We start from the raw sequence: 14,590 nt of genomic DNA on the forward strand, positions 1-14,590 counted from the left end.
CATGGGCTTCGCCACTGCCTCTCATCAGCCTTCTTGGGAAACTGCATGTTGTGGCATCAGGGGTCAAGCTGGCATGGGTCGTGTCCAAGGCAAACACCCTACCTGGGCTCTCTGCCGCCCCTTCCTGCCTCTCTCCACCTCCTGTCACTCAGTGTCCCTCTAAACTGGCCTCTGGCCACCTCGCCGCCCTGTCCACCCACAACCTCAGGCCTGCTCACCCAGGGGAGGAAGTGGGGCACTTGAAGCTACACCTCCTTGCTGGCAGGGGTCCCCCGGGTACTTCCTGGGGGAAGGCACCTGTGCGTGAGGAAAACACACCTCGCCCACCCGTCTGCCCACCCGCCCCCTTCGTGCCATCCCGGGCTCTGAGCGCCCATTCCTGCCCTGTGGCCTCATCAGCTCTGGTCCCTCACTCTTCTTCACCTGGTTGGGCACGCTGGGTCTTTAGAGACACTCTTGGGAGCTCCTCCTCCAGGAAGCCTTCTTGGCTTGCACGCCATCTCTACTTCCAAGTCTTCCGTGCCTCCTCCACCCCCTCTCCACCTGTCTGTCATACTTCTCACCTGGTCAAGGGCCTTGACATCCTGTGTCTACCCCTGGAACCAGACCGGGCATCGGGAAGTTCTCAGGACGACCCCTAGAGGGCGCCAGACCCCAACGGAGGCCGAGAGGGCGGGTCCTCTTGGGCAGGGTGCCTGGAACCCCGGCCCGCTGCTTTCCTGCGGGAGCGGGAGTGGGCACTGAGCAGGGGCTCCAGCCCTGGAGCAGCTCCCCGTTCCCAGTGGTCACTTGGGGGTGCTGTTGCCCCGGACCCCATTGCCTGTCCCAGCTGAGCCCCTTGGACAGTGTGGTCGGGTGAACAGTGTCCCAGACTCCGCACTCCACACCCCAGCCCTTCACAGCAGCACAGCTTTAATCCCATTTCGCAGCTGGCAAAACTGAGGCAAGGGGAGGTGTAAGTAACTGGCCTCGGGTCTCACGGCTGTCAGGAGGCAGAGCCCGGCAAGCGTTTCCCTCCCGCCCTGGTCTGGGAGTTGGATGCCCGTCCGCGGAGAGAACGTCAGCGGTCCCTGCTGCCTGCTAGGGACACGCACACACCATGCTAGGGACACGCACACACCATGCTAGGGACACGCACACTGCAGGGCCTCTCCCTGTGTGCGGTCTGCACTGCTGCTCTTCTTCTGCAAGCCAAACTCGGTTATGGTATGTCCCTCCCTCCCTCCCTCCCTCCCTCCCTCCCTCCCTCCCTCCTTCCTTCCTTCCTTCCTCCCTCCCTTTCTTTATCTTTCTTCCTTCTCTTTTTCTCCTTCCTTCCTCCCTTCCTCCCTCCTTCCTTCCTTCCTTCCTTCTCTCCCTCCCTCTTTCCCTCCTTCCCTCTTTCCTTCCTTCCCTCCTTTCCTCCTTTCCCTCCCTCCTTCCTTCCTTCCTTCCTTCCTTCCTTCCTTCCTTCTCTTTCCCTCCCTCCCTCCCTCCCTCCTTCCTTCCTTCCTTCTCTCCCTCCCTCTTTCCCTCCTTCCCTCTTTCCTTCCTTCCCTCCTTTCCTCCTTTCCCTCCTTCCTTCCTTCCTTCCTTCCTTCCTTCCTTCTCTTTCCCTCCTTCCTTCCTTCCTTCCTTCTCTTTCCCTCCTTCCTTCCTTCCTTCCTTCCTTCCTTCCTTCCTTCTCTCCCTCCCTCTTTCCCTCCTTCCCTCTTTCCTTCCTTCCCTCCTTTCCTCCTTTCCCTCCCTCCTTCCTTCCTTCCTTCCTTCCTTCCTTCTCTTTCCCTCCCTCCCTTCCTTCCCTCCTTCCTTCCTTCCTTCCTTCCTTCCTTCATTCCTTCCTTCTCCCTCCCTCCCTCCCTCCCTCCCTTTCTCCCTCCTCCCTCTCTCCCACCCTTGCCTCTCTTCCTTCCTTCCTTCCTTCCTTCCTCCCTCCCTCCCTCCCTCCCTTTCTTTTTCTCCTTCCTTCCTCCCTCCCTCCCTCCTTCCTTCCTTCCTTCCTTCCTTCCTTCCTTCTTCTCTTTCCCTCCCTCCTTCCTTCCCTCCTTCCTTCCTTCCTTCCCTCCTTCCTTCCTTCCTTCCTTCTCTTTCCCTCCTTCGTTCCTTCGTTCCTTCCTTCTTTCCTTCCTTCTCTCCCTCCCTCTTTCCCTCCTTCCCTCTTTCCTTCCTTCCCACCTTTCCTCCTCTCCCTCCCTCCTTCCTTCCTTCCTTCCTTCCTTCTCTTTCCCTCCCTCCCTTCCTTCCCTCCTTCCTTCCTTCCTCCCTCCCTTTCTTTTTCTTCCTTCCTTCTCTTTTTCTCCTTCCTTCCTCTCTTCCTCCCTCCTTCCTTCCTTCCTTCCTTCCTTCTCTCCCTCCCTCTTTCCCTCCTTCCCTCCTTCCTTTCCCTCCCTCCTTCTTCCCTCCTTCCTCCCTCCTTCCTTCCCTCCTTCCTTGCTTCCTTCCTTCCCCCTCATCCCTCCCTCCCACCCTCCCTCCCTTCCTTCCTTTCTTCCCCCTTTTCCTCCTTATTTATTTTTCATCTTGGGCTCATACTCTAAGGTGCTCGGGACTGACTCCTGGCTCTGTGCTCAGGATCACTTCTGGCGGGGCTCGGGGGACCCGCATGCAGGCACCCTCCATCCGCGCACCTGGGCTCCCCTCTGTGGGTGCTCGGTTGGTTTGGGGCCACACCCGGCTGTGCTCCGGGAGCGGTTATGGGGATCGAACCCAGGCTGAACGCAAGACAAGGGACGTTTAGCCCCCACACCCGGCTTTTAAAAATCGTATTTTGGGGCCACCTTTGTGGGTGCTGGGGGTGGGGTGACTCCTGGCAGTGCTCCGGGGACCATGCGACGCTGGGGATCCGACCTGAACCTCTGGCACACACACGGTGGTCCCGCCCGCTCCGTCTCCCCAGCCCCGCACAGCACCTGGAGCTGTGACCTGACCCAGCACAGGATCAGTGGCAACTGTTTCAGGAACCAGCAGGAAGTTCCTGGGTGTGAGTCCCTGTCTGGACGTCCCGGGAAACCGCAGCGACCCAGAGGAGAGGTGGCCAGGCAGGCGCGGCAGTCGCCACGCCCAACCCAGGCCCCTCTCGGTGGTGCCCTGCACTGCCCGGTGACGCCAGCACCTCCCTCCCTACCTCCCTGTCCCCCGACACGTCTCCTGGCTGGCGGCCAGCAGCCACCCCTGAGTCAGCCCACCTGCAAAACTTTGTCTGCGGTGCCAGGAGTGGAACGCGGGACCCCACGCACACCAGGCAGGCGCTGGGCCGCGGCCGCGCTCTGTCGACGGGGAGGGTGCAGGACAGCTCCCTTTACCTGTTCACGTACTTGGGTTCGGGCCGCGCTGCCTGCCCGCTTGGCAGGGCCTGGCCACGCTCCTGGGGGCAGGGGGCTGGGCTGGAACCCGGGTCAGCCGCACACCGGGCCAGGCCCAGAGGAGGGGCAGAGGGCGAGGAGGAGGGTGTGAGCCTCTGGGCAGGCACTGTGGGGGAGCCCGGGCTGGAGGGCGTGTTTGCAGGTGGGAAGGAAGGTTAAATCAATATTATTCCTGGTGTTCAGCCGTGGGACGCTGGCCAAGCTGGGAGCCCCGTTTCGTAAACCCGAAGGCCACTTTCCCACAGAGGCCTCCTCCGCAGAGCCCCGTCCCCCCGGCCGCGGGCCAGCGCCCACACCTGCCTGGGGGCTCCGGCCTGCTCCCTGCAACTTCTGTTTGTTTGTGTTTTCTTGCCTTCAGGTGGTAAATCCCAAGAAGAAAATGAAGAAAAAGAAATATGTGAATTCTGGCACGGTGAGTTGGCACCTCTCAGGCAGGTAGGGAGACACGCCCCCAGCCCGAGTGGGCGCCTCCCGGCGCTCAGAAGAGCAAGAGTGTGAGAACCTAGGGCTGGAGCGATAGCACAGCGGGGAGGGCGTTTTCCTTGCACACGGCCAACCGAGGTTCGATTCCCAGCGTCCCATAGGGTCCCCCGAGCACCGCCAGGAGTAATACCTGAGTGCCTGAGCCAGGCGTAACCCCTGTGCAATGCCAGGTGTGACCCAATAAGCAAAAAATAAAAGTGTGGGAACCACAGTGGCAGGGCGGGGTGGGTGGGCGGGCCGCCGGCTGACTCCAGATCCCGCCTGAGCTTGGCCTCTCCCTCCGTGACTTCCTTCCTGGGGCAGGAGATGTGCGCCCCTGTGCCCGGCTGCGACATTCTGAAATTCCCCTTTCAGGTGCATTTCGCAGCCCTGGCCCAGAGGCACCTTCTCATGCCTTGGTCATGGAAAGGGAAGCAAGACGGGAAGTGACTCAGGCCCTGTCACTTGGTTGTTGGTGACTGGGCTAGGCTGGCCTGCAGGGGGTGCCGCCGGGTTGGGGTATTCCTACCGGTGGGCAGTGCCCCCCCACACTTGGTGGGGCTCCAGGGCACCTGTCAGAATGGAACCATAGGGGGCTAGGGTGATAGCACAGCGGATAGGGCGTTTGCCTTGCACGCGGCTGACCCGGGTTCGATTCCCAGCATCCCAATGGTCCCCTGAGCACTGCCAGGAGTAATTCCTGAGTACAGAGCCAGGAGTGACCCCTGTGCATCACTGGGTGTGACCCAAAAAGAGAAAAAAAAAAGAAGAATGGGACCGTAAGTGCTCAGGGTGGGCACAATGTGGATAGAGCATAGAGCCAGGCCTCACCCAAGTGAGTGATTCCCCCCGCCCCCGTCCCAGCTCAGGGCACCACCTGGCCCCTCAAAGCGTTTACTGAGCTTCTGATAGCCTGGCCCAGTGTTAGCAGGAAGGATGCCTCCTGGGGGCTGTGGGGAGCTCAGACCCCAGCACACATCTCTCGCGTGCAACGCAGGAGGACTGAGAGCTGTGGACAGCACCTTCCAGCGGGCAAAGGCCAGGGAGTGCCACCATCAACAGCCTTACCTGAAGCAGTCCAGGAAAGCTTCCTGGAGAAGGAGACATTTGAGCAGGGGCATAGAGAAGGGTGGAGGCAAGTTCAAAGGACACTTGGGGGTCGGGAGACTCTAGCTATAGGGGCTGCTAGTGCAGAGTCTGCAGGGGCAGCACGCAGGGCGTCTCCAGAACCAGCCAAGGCCAGACAGTGCAAGTACAGATGGGCCCGGGCACTCCACCTGCATCTCTCCTGCTCTGGGCCCCTGGCCCCCCTCAGCAGAGGGGGTGCTTGCTGCAGCTCGGACCCCCAGGCCTTGGGCAGGAGCTCTCGGCCCCTCTGAGGAGCCTGTCTCTCCCGCCTGCTTCATGCGGAGAAGCAGAGAGGGTCTCTGCCCACCCACAGCCTGTGGCACTGTCTCAGACGGCTCAGATGGGTCCCTCAGGGTGGCCGTACTTCCCCAGCCAGGGCGCTGAGAGCACAGGGGTTCCTCCTGGCTCTGCACTCAGGAATTACTCCTGGCGGTGCTCAGGGGACCATATGGGATGCTGGGATTCGAACCCTGGTCGGCTGCGTGCAAGGCAAACGCCCTCCCCACTGTGCTATCGCTCCAGCCCCTGGGTGGGTGCTTGCCTTGGATGCAGTTGACCCCCAGCACCCCATCTGGTCCGCTAAGCACCACCAGGAGGGATCCCTGAGCACAGAGACAGGAGCCAGCCCTGAGCACTGCCAGGTGTGGTCCCCGAGTCAAATAAAGTCAAAGAAAAGGAAGAGAAAAAGAAAGAAGAAGCCCGCTGGTCTTGTCCACAGCTAAGGGAGGGCTGGCCTTGCCCAGGCCACACAGGGTTGTCCAGGAGGAGGCCCAGTTCCCCTGCGCCCCGTGCTCAGCCTGGCTGTTGTCGAAAAAGCGTCAGGAGCCAGAAGGTTTGTGGAGTGCAGATGCCCAGCAAGGCCCGAGACTCGTAGGCGCTGCCTCTCTCTTTGCGGGGGGGGGGGGGGGGGGGTGCCACGTCCAGCCGTGCTCAGGGCTGACTCCTGGCTCTGTGCTCAGGAATCACGTCTGACGGTGCCTGACAGGGGACCAGGTGGGGTGCCAAGCACCAACCTTTCCCCGCCGTGCTATCGCTCCGGTCCTGCCTTCCCTTACCTGTGCCCAGTCCTTATCTGTGCCCAGGGGTCTTCCAGATGGCCAGGAAAGGCACTCGGCCAACCCGAGGCTCCCGGGGAGGGTCCTGGGCTTCCTCCAGGTGGCGAGCGCCTGGGGGATCCTGGGCTGCAGGTAGAATCAGGTGAGGGGTGGAAAGGCCGAGCTCAACCCAGCAGCACCGTTGCGGGGGTTGAGGGCTCCGATTCCATGTGTGCCACGACCGCAGCTCGGGAGGCTGTCTGTCCCGCAGGGCTGGGCCGAGTGCAGCCTGCAGCCTCACCGGGCGTCTTTGAAGAACTCTGCGTCCAAGTTGGTTTTCCTGAGAAGAGACTTTGTCCATGTGGACACCTCACTCAGTGGCCACAGTGCATTTGTGTGTGTGTGTGTGTGCATGCATGTGTGTGCGTGCGTGCGTGTGTGCCTGCTGAGAATGTTTATGGATATGTATCTGTGTGATGTGTGTATGAGTGTGAGTGCGTATATGTGTGTATTGTGTAAATGTGTCCAAGTGTGCGTTTATGAGAGTGTATTTGTGTATGTGTACATATGTACGTGAGTGTGCATCTGTGTAGGAGTGGAAGTGTACCTGTGTATGTTATGTATGTTTGAGTGTGTTTATGTATGCGAGTGTGTATGTGAGTGTATATAGGTGTGGGTGTGTATAGGTGTGATGTGTGTGAGTATTTGCGCGGGTGTGTTTGTGTGTGGTCTGTGTATGTATGTGAGTGGGTGTGTGGTGGGTGTATGAGTGTGTGATGTGTGTATACGAGTGTGTGCTTGTACATGTGTGTTTGTGTGTATGTACACGAGTGTGTGGTGATGTATGTATTTTTGTGTGTAAATACATGTATATGCGTGTGGTGTGTATATGTATGTGAGTGTATATTTGTGCAAGTGTGTTTGTGTGGTCTGTGTACGTACGAGAGTGTGTGTTGTGTGTGTACGTTATTGTGTGTGTGGTGTGTTATGTACATGAATGTGTGGTGTGTGTATGAACGTGAGTGTGTATGTGTAGTGGGTGCGTGTATGTGAGTGTGTGATGTATGTGTGTATGTGAGTGTGTATTTGTGCAGGCGTGTTTGTGTGTACGTGTATGTGTGTTGTGTGTATGTACACGAGTGTGTGTGATGTATGTATGTTTTGTGTGGATGTTTGAATACGTGTATTTGTGTGTGGTTTGCATGTATATGAGTGTGTATTTGTGCATGCATGTGTGTGTGTGTGTGTGTGTGTGTGTGCTGCGGGAGGTCTCCAGGACCCTCCCACTCCTGGCCAATGGCTCACAGGTTTGTCACCCACTGTGGCCGGCCCTGTGAGGGGGTGAATTTGCCCTCAGGGCTCCCGAATCATGTGTTGGCGGCTGAAGGGAGACACAGCCCACCTCACACTGCTCCCACCTGAGCTGCCCCAGGAGCCTCTGCTCGGGAAAGGGGCCCCTGGGGTCAGCAGGGAAGGGGCAGCCAGCCGGGGTCAGGGGCCAGGGGGAAGGCCAGCCAGCCGGGGGCAGGGGACAGGGCCAGCTGCTGTGGAGTCTGGGCTGTGGGTCCGGCCTGGAGAGGAGCCCAGGTCTGAGGGGATCACAGGCAAGGGCGGGTGGACGGCAGCTGTCGTGTGCCTCTGACCCCACGCAGGGCAGTGTCTGCCTCAGGAGACGCGTGCCCAGGGCTGTGTTCGGACCCCAGGGGGCAAGGCTCTGGGGTAGCTGGCACTGTCAGGGGGGTGGGCTGCCCCGGCTGGCGCAGCCCTGGACACCAGCATCAGTGGCCATGGCTGTGGAATGGGGAGAAACGGCCCGGGAGGCAGCACAGCAGGGCGGGCGCTGGCCTTGCACGCGGCGCCCCTCGTTTGATCCACGGCCCCCTCTCTGGCCCCGGAGCCCCCCAGGAGTCATCCCTGAGCACTGCCAGGGTGTGTCTGGCACAAACACCGAACACTCAGTCTGAACGAGGAGTCGAACCAAGAGTGGGAGCGGGGGCCGGACTGTGCGCGCGTCCCTCCCTGGACGTTGTCCTGACCAGCCCCTGCCCCCAGGTCACGCTGCTGTCCTTCGCTGTGGAGTCCGAGTGTACGTTCCTGGACTACATTAAAGGAGGGTGAGGAGGGCTGGGGGCCTGTGGCCTGGGGGGGCTGTGGCGGGGGGCGGCAGGGCACCCACATCTGTGTGTGACGACTGGGTCCGCTGTTCTTCCTGGGTCTCTTCCACGACTGTGAGGGGGGCTCTGAGCAGACCCCCAGGGGCTCCGCCGGGGCGGGCCCTGCGCCCTGGGGGCAGGCAGGGGCGTCCCTGAGCAGAGGCCCGGCCTGGCTCTCAGCAGGTGGGTCGTGGGCTGTGGGAGGAGAGCGCCCGGCTCGGGGGAAGCCCACAGCTGCTCGGGACCCTCAGCTGCCCGGGTATGGGTGGCCCAGGGGGCATCAGCGTCCTCCTGCAGAGTCTGCCGGGGGAGTTGGATGAGTTCCCAGGCTCCGAGCTCCGACTCTGCTCCTTCTGCTGGGGCAGGAGAGCGTGTGGGCGGGCAGGGGCCGAGCCGGGGCTCCCAGGGTGGGCAGGGTGGCCAGACGAGCGTCTAAAGAGCAGAAAGAAGCGGGTGGTCACTGTGCAGCGCCCAGCGGGCCCTGCGGCACCCAGTGGCAGCACCTGCCTGGAAGGGAACAGGTGGGCGAGGCTGGAGTCCACCTGGCGGGAAGTCTGTGCCCCACCCCCCACCTCCAGTCGCCCCCCACGCCCCTCCCTGCCGCCCCGGCCCCTGGGCCTCCCAGGCCAAGCCAGTCCTTTCCCTGTTGGTGCCTGGCGCTCCCTTCCCCACGCATCCTGTCCTGAGAAGGAGTGACTGACCCTGGGCGTGGCGCTGGAGGGGTTAAGGGACTGGGGGCCATCAGGGTCCCCAGGAGGTGGGCACCAAGTGTGTGGCAGGCCAGACGTGCTCCACGCCTCTTGGAGCCTCCCTCCAGAGCGGCCTCGTGAGAGCTGGCCGGGCCCAGAGCAGGTGTGGCTCTGAAACAAACAAAATAGAAAGAAGAAGAAGAAGAAGAAGAAGAGGAGGAGGAGGAGGAGGAGGAGGAGGAGGAGGAGGAGGAGGAGGAGGAGGAGTCGGTTGGCCTGTGCCACGCGCAGGGTGTGGGGTGTGGGGTGCGTTTTTCTCCTGTAGTGCCCCCGGCAGGATTCTCACAGAAGGGTGTAGGGGCCCGACCGCCACCCTGGATGGGGGTGTCTCGTGTGCTGCTGTCCCGGGACCCCCAGGCCTCCTGGTCCCCGCGGGGCTGTTTCCTGAAGTCAGCAACACAGGGGCCGCTGCTCCTGCAAGGCTGCACAGTGGGGACACACGCGCCTTTAACCTCTCTGCTTTGGGGCAAGCGGACGTTTGAGCCGGAATCTGACTCCAGATCTGAGCCAGGAGCCCCGAGCTGCTCCTCACCCGCCAGATGCGGGGCAGGAGGAAGGAAGCCACGCTGGGATGTGAGCTTGCAGGCAGAGCGCCGACCGGGGTGTTCCACACTGCAATTTAGGGGCTCAGACCGTCTGTGGGGCCACCACCCCGGTTTCCCAGAGCCAGAAGGACTCCCCCAAGGCCACACGCAGTGGGGATGGGGTGCAGGGGTGGGGGGAGGCCTGGCACCTCCGTGGGGTGACGCCCTGCCCTTCTCTCTAGGACCCAGATCAACTTCACGGTGGCCATCGACTTCACAGCCTCCAACGGTGAGTGGGACGGAGGGGCAGGCACTTGGCCCCCGGACTTCCCACCAGGGGTCACCGCCACAGGGCCTCAGCTGTCCCCAGACTCGGCCACGCCACTGGCAAGTCTGGCTCTGGGCTTCATTCCCGGGGGCCTCGGTTTCCGGGGAGACAAGACAGAGCTGCTCTGTGCTCCGGGAACCAGCCCCGGGGTCTGTGAGGTGGGGACGAGGGTCAGGCCAGGGGTTCGGGTGGCAGGGAGGGGCAGGCCTGGGACCCCGCCGGTGTGACCAAAGCTGGGTCTCCTGCTCTCTAGGGGGGGTCCCAGGGCCTGGTGCCGTAGAGTGTGTGTATGCGTGTGTGCGTGTGCACATGTTCGTGTGTGCGTGTGCATATGTGCGTGGGTATGTGTACGTGCGTGTGTGCACATGTGTGTGCGTGTGCGTGTGTGTGAGCATTGTGTGTGTGCGTGTGTGTGAGCGTGTGTGTGTGTGTGTATGTGTGTGTGTGTGTGAGTGCCTTAGCGAGGGGGCAGTGCAGTGCAGACACTTAGGGAGGAAGGTGCCTATGGCCGGTTGAAATTCTCCCCGGCGGCGGCGGATGAGGCAGAGACAAGCGCTGTCATCGGGGAGGAGCTGAGGGACTCCTGTCTGGGCCACCTGCTCTGATGAGACAGGACAGCCTAGGACAGGGGGTGGGGCGGGGGCTCAGGACAGTGCCCACAGGAGGAGAGAACCCAAGGGGCGAGGAGGCCGGCTCTGGGACACCTGGGCACGGTCCCCAGCCAGGAAGCAGCCGCAGCCCGGCCTTGAGCGGGAATGTCAGAGCTGGGATGTGAGCACGCGGCCTCCAGAGCCCAAGAGGGGTACAGGGCTCTGTGGGCTGAGCAGAGGCACCAGCAGCGCCGAGGCCGTGGGCGCGTGGGTCGGGGTGCAGAGGAAACGTGGCACCCCAGGGCACAAGCAGAGGCAGGTCAGCAGTGAGCAGGAGGGGCTGTGGGCTGGAGAGAGCACAGTGGGGAGGGCCCTTGTCTCGTCTGCAGCCAGTCTGGGTTTGGTCCCCCGCGTCCCATATGATCGGAGCACAGCCAGGAGAAGAGGCTGGTGGGTGGCACAGCTCAGAAGTGGAGAGGGAAATGGGGCGGGGACGAGAGAGGGAGGGAGAGAGGGAGGGGAGAGGGAAGGGGAGGGGGAGGGAGAGGACGGGGAGGGAGAGGGGGAGAGAGGGAGAAAGAGAAGATGGGGGAGGGAACAGGAGCCCACGTGGGGCGTCCGCCCAAGCAGGGGAGCTGAGGGGGCGGGCGCCGTGTGTGCCCTGCAGGGAACCCGTCGCAGTCCACCTCGCTGCACTACATGAGCCCCTACCAGCTGAACGCCTACGCGCTGGCGCTGACGGCCGTTGGGGAGATCATCCAGCACTACGACAGTGACAAGATGTTCCCGGCCCTGGGCTTCGGCGCCAAGCTGCCCCCCGACGGCAGAGTGTCCCACGAGTTCCCCCTGGTAGGGCGAGTCCCGGGGTGTGGAGGTGTCGGAACCTGCCCCCAGCCTGCCCCCAGTCTGCAGGGCCCAGGTGGGCTGCAGCCAGGAGGGGGGTCCCTGCCATCCGGTCCCCAGCCGCCGCCCCACCTGCTGCCCTATCTTGGGGTGCAGGTCCCGTTGGCACCCCAGGACATGGGGCGGAGTGCAGGTTCAGGGCCGGGCCCTCCGTGTGCTCCCTCCGTGCTGGGTCCAGGGTTCCTATCACACCCCTCCCCCCCGAGATGTGTCCGGAGCAGGCCAGGCCTGCGGGCACTGCTCCCCTGCCCAGCCCGGCTTCCACCCCACCCCGTGCCCCCAGAACGGCAACCAGGAGAACCCCTCATGCTGCGGCATCGACGGCATCCTGGAGGCCTACCACCGCAGCCTGCGCACTGTGCAGCTCTATGGCCCCACCAACTTCGCGCCAGTGGTCACCCATGTGGCCAGGTGAGCCCCCCAGCACTCACCAGAGGACCTTCCCCAGCTGTCACCCCAGGGGGACGGGCCGAGTGGCTCCCTCGTCGACTCAAGTTCCGGGGTGCCCCCCCCAAGTGTCCCGGGCCTGAGGGTGGGCAGAGAGAGGGTGGCTATGCCCCCGCCCGCAGCCCCCGCCCGCCCCCCCAGGAACGCGGCCACCGTGCAGGACGGCTCCCAGTACTCCGTGCTCCTGATCATCACCGACGGGGTCATCTCGGACATGGCGCAGACCAAGGAGGCCATCGTGAACGTGAGCAGGCGGACCCCCCTCCTGGTGGGAAGCCTGTGGGTGGGGAGGGGCAGAGGGAGAGGGGAGAGAGACCCTCCTTGCACACCCACCCACCCGGACTTCCCCACTCAGGCTGCCCGTGAGCTGGCTCCCCTCCCTGCCTCCCCCTGTTCCCATGCCTCTGTCCCTCCCGCCTTCCTCTGCCAAGCCCTTTCCTGTTCCCTCTGTCTAACTGGCCCTGACTGAGCGCACCCCCAATTTCCACTCTCCCCAGGCAGCCAAACTCCCCATGTCCATCATCATTGTCGGCGTGGGCCAGGCTGAGTTTGATGGTAAGTGTCCAAGCCACCGGTGTCAGGGCCTTGGGGGGGGTGGGCGCGGGGTGGGGGTCCTGAGCGTGCACCCCGGCTGGGCGGGCAGGCTCACTGGGGGTGCGGTCAAGGCTGAGCCGCTGTCCACTCTCCCCCTCACAGCCATGGTAGAGCTGGACGGTGACGATGTGCGGGTCTCCTCCCGGGGGAAGCTGGCCGAGCGGGACATTGTCCAGGTGAGGACCCACCCTCCTGGCCTCATGCCCCTTGTGGGCTAGGGGGGTGGGCAGCAGGGGCCCACCCAGCCCCCAGAGTCCATCCTGGGGCCACGTTCTTTTTTTTTTTTTAATTTTTATTAGTGACACAGTAACAACAAAGTCTCCAATGGAGACGTTACTGGGCCCGCTCGAGCAAATCGACGATCAACGGGAGGGCCTTTACCTTTACCTTTACCTTTATTAGTGAAACACCATGAGGTACGGTTGTAGACTTACAAATTTTTGTGCTTGGGTTTCAGTTGTATAATGATCGAGTACCCATCCCTCCACCAGCGCCCATTCTCCACCCCCACCAATCCCAGTATCCCTCCCACCCACCCCCAGTTCCCCCATCCCACCCTGCCTCTGTGGCAGGGCATTCCCTTTTGTTCTCTCTCTCCTTTTGGGTTTGCAAAAGAGGCATTGAGTGGCAATCATATTCGGTCTATAGTCTGCTTTCAGCATGCATCTCCCATCCTGGGAGGATCCTCCCAATACCCTTTACTTGGTGCTCCCTTCTCTATCTGAGCTGCCTCTTCCCCTAGCATGTGCAGTTGGCCTCCAAGTGAACCTCCTGGTACTTATCTCGGCTATTCTTGGGTGTTAGTCTCTTATTTTGTACTTTATATCCCCCAGATGAATGCAATCTCTCTATGCCTGTCCCTCTCTTTCTGACTCATTTCACTTAGCATGATACTTTCCATGTGGTACCACTTGTATGTAAATTTCATGACTTCATCTTTTCTAACAGCTGCATAGTACTCCCTTGTGTAGATGTACCAAAGTTTCTTTAACCAGTCATCTGTTCTCAGACACTCAGGTTTTTTCCAGATTTTGGCTATTGTGAGCAGTGCAGCAATGAACACAGAAGTGCAGATGTCATTTCGACTGTACTTTTTTGCTTCTTTGGGATATATTCCCAGGAGTGGTATTGCTGGGTCAAATGGGAGCTCAATTTCTAATTTTTTGAGAATTGTCCATACTGTTTTCCAAAAGGGCTGAACCAGTCGGCATTCCCACCAGCAGTGAAGGAGGGTCCCTTTCTCGCCACATCCGTGCCAGCACCAGATGCTTTTGTTCTTGTGGATGTGGGCCAGTCTCTGTGGTGTGAGATGAAATCTCATTGTGGTTTTGATCTGCATCTCCCTGATGATTAATGATGTGGAGCATTTTCTTATGTGAGGGGCCATGTTCTTTCTGGACCGTCCCCTGCCTGCGGGGCCTGCCAGCAGAGGTCCCCACGCCTCTTTCTGAGTTCCCTGCCAGGTCCCCTTCAAGGCAGAATCGCAGCCGAGAGCAGCTACTGACCCCCGGGTGGGGCTTTCCGGGACCGCTGGTCAGTGCCCTAACCCCTCTGGTGGGCCTGAGCCGCGCCAACGGGCCTCTGCCCACACACACCCGAGTCCACCCTGGCTCCTGCAGGTGCCTGCGTGCCGGGAGGTTCCGGGGGCCTGGCAGAGTCGACACCTGCTGTGCAGGGGCTGTGTGGCCCCGAGTACACCATGTGTGGCCCCAGGGGCCTCCGCACACTGACTGTGGGGAGCACTGCTGGGCGAAACCCCTGTCTTTAATGTTTTTATTTTGGTGCTTAGCATTCAGGGCCCACTCCCAGCCCATACCCGGGGGTCTCTCCTGACAGTGCTCAGGGGACCCGCCCATGGACAGCACCCAGCCTTTTATGGTGGTGGTGGGGGTCAGTGGGGTGTTGGCCACACCTATTGGTTCTCAACTTCCTCCTGGCTTGGCTCAGGGGTCACTCCTGGAGGGCTCAGGGGGTCATGTGCAGTGCTGGGGATCAAACCTGGGCCCAGCAGTGCCAGGTCAGTGCCCTCCCTGCTGTGCCATCTCTCTGGCTCCCACAGCGTCCAGTTTTATAAGAGACATTCTCTGTTACCCTGGTTTTAAGATGGGGATCAGAAGGGCTCTTGGGGGTCTGTGTTCCATCTCCATCGAAAACGGGGGGGCTAGAAACCAGGGCAGTGATGGCCGGGGAGCACCGCTCTCGTCTGGGAGCACGTGGGAGCAGGAGATGCTCTGTGAGAGCAGCGGGGAGGGACAGAGGGTGAGTGGCTGACACAGGGGGTGTCCAGGCCGCCTCTGGGACCCATGCCGCGGCTGGACCTGCCCGGGGCGCGTGTCC

At 61.5% G+C, this 14,590-nt stretch overlaps 1 protein-coding gene across 2 annotated transcripts in view; it reads left to right on the forward strand.

Moving 5' to 3' along the window:
* The window catches only part of CPNE5 (copine 5), a 94,165-nt gene that overhangs the window by 79,289 nt on the left and 286 nt on the right, over positions 1-14,590 (forward strand). For both annotated transcript variants that reach the window (XM_056137303.1, XM_056137304.1), the window contains 8 exons: positions 3,700-3,753; positions 8,018-8,079; positions 9,634-9,680; positions 10,977-11,158; positions 11,496-11,623; positions 11,801-11,903; positions 12,157-12,214; positions 12,356-12,429. In XM_056137303.1, the coding sequence (XP_055993278.1) occupies positions 3,700-3,753; positions 8,018-8,079; positions 9,634-9,680; positions 10,977-11,158; positions 11,496-11,623; positions 11,801-11,903; positions 12,157-12,214; positions 12,356-12,429 (708 nt within the window). The remainder of the gene's footprint in view (positions 1-3,699; positions 3,754-8,017; positions 8,080-9,633; positions 9,681-10,976; positions 11,159-11,495; positions 11,624-11,800; positions 11,904-12,156; positions 12,215-12,355; positions 12,430-14,590) is intronic.

This window comes from Sorex fumeus, unplaced genomic scaffold (assembly GCF_029834395.1).
Source record: "Sorex fumeus unplaced genomic scaffold, SorFum_2.1 ptg000123l, whole genome shotgun sequence".
Taxonomy (NCBI): Eukaryota; Metazoa; Chordata; class Mammalia; order Eulipotyphla; family Soricidae; genus Sorex; species Sorex fumeus.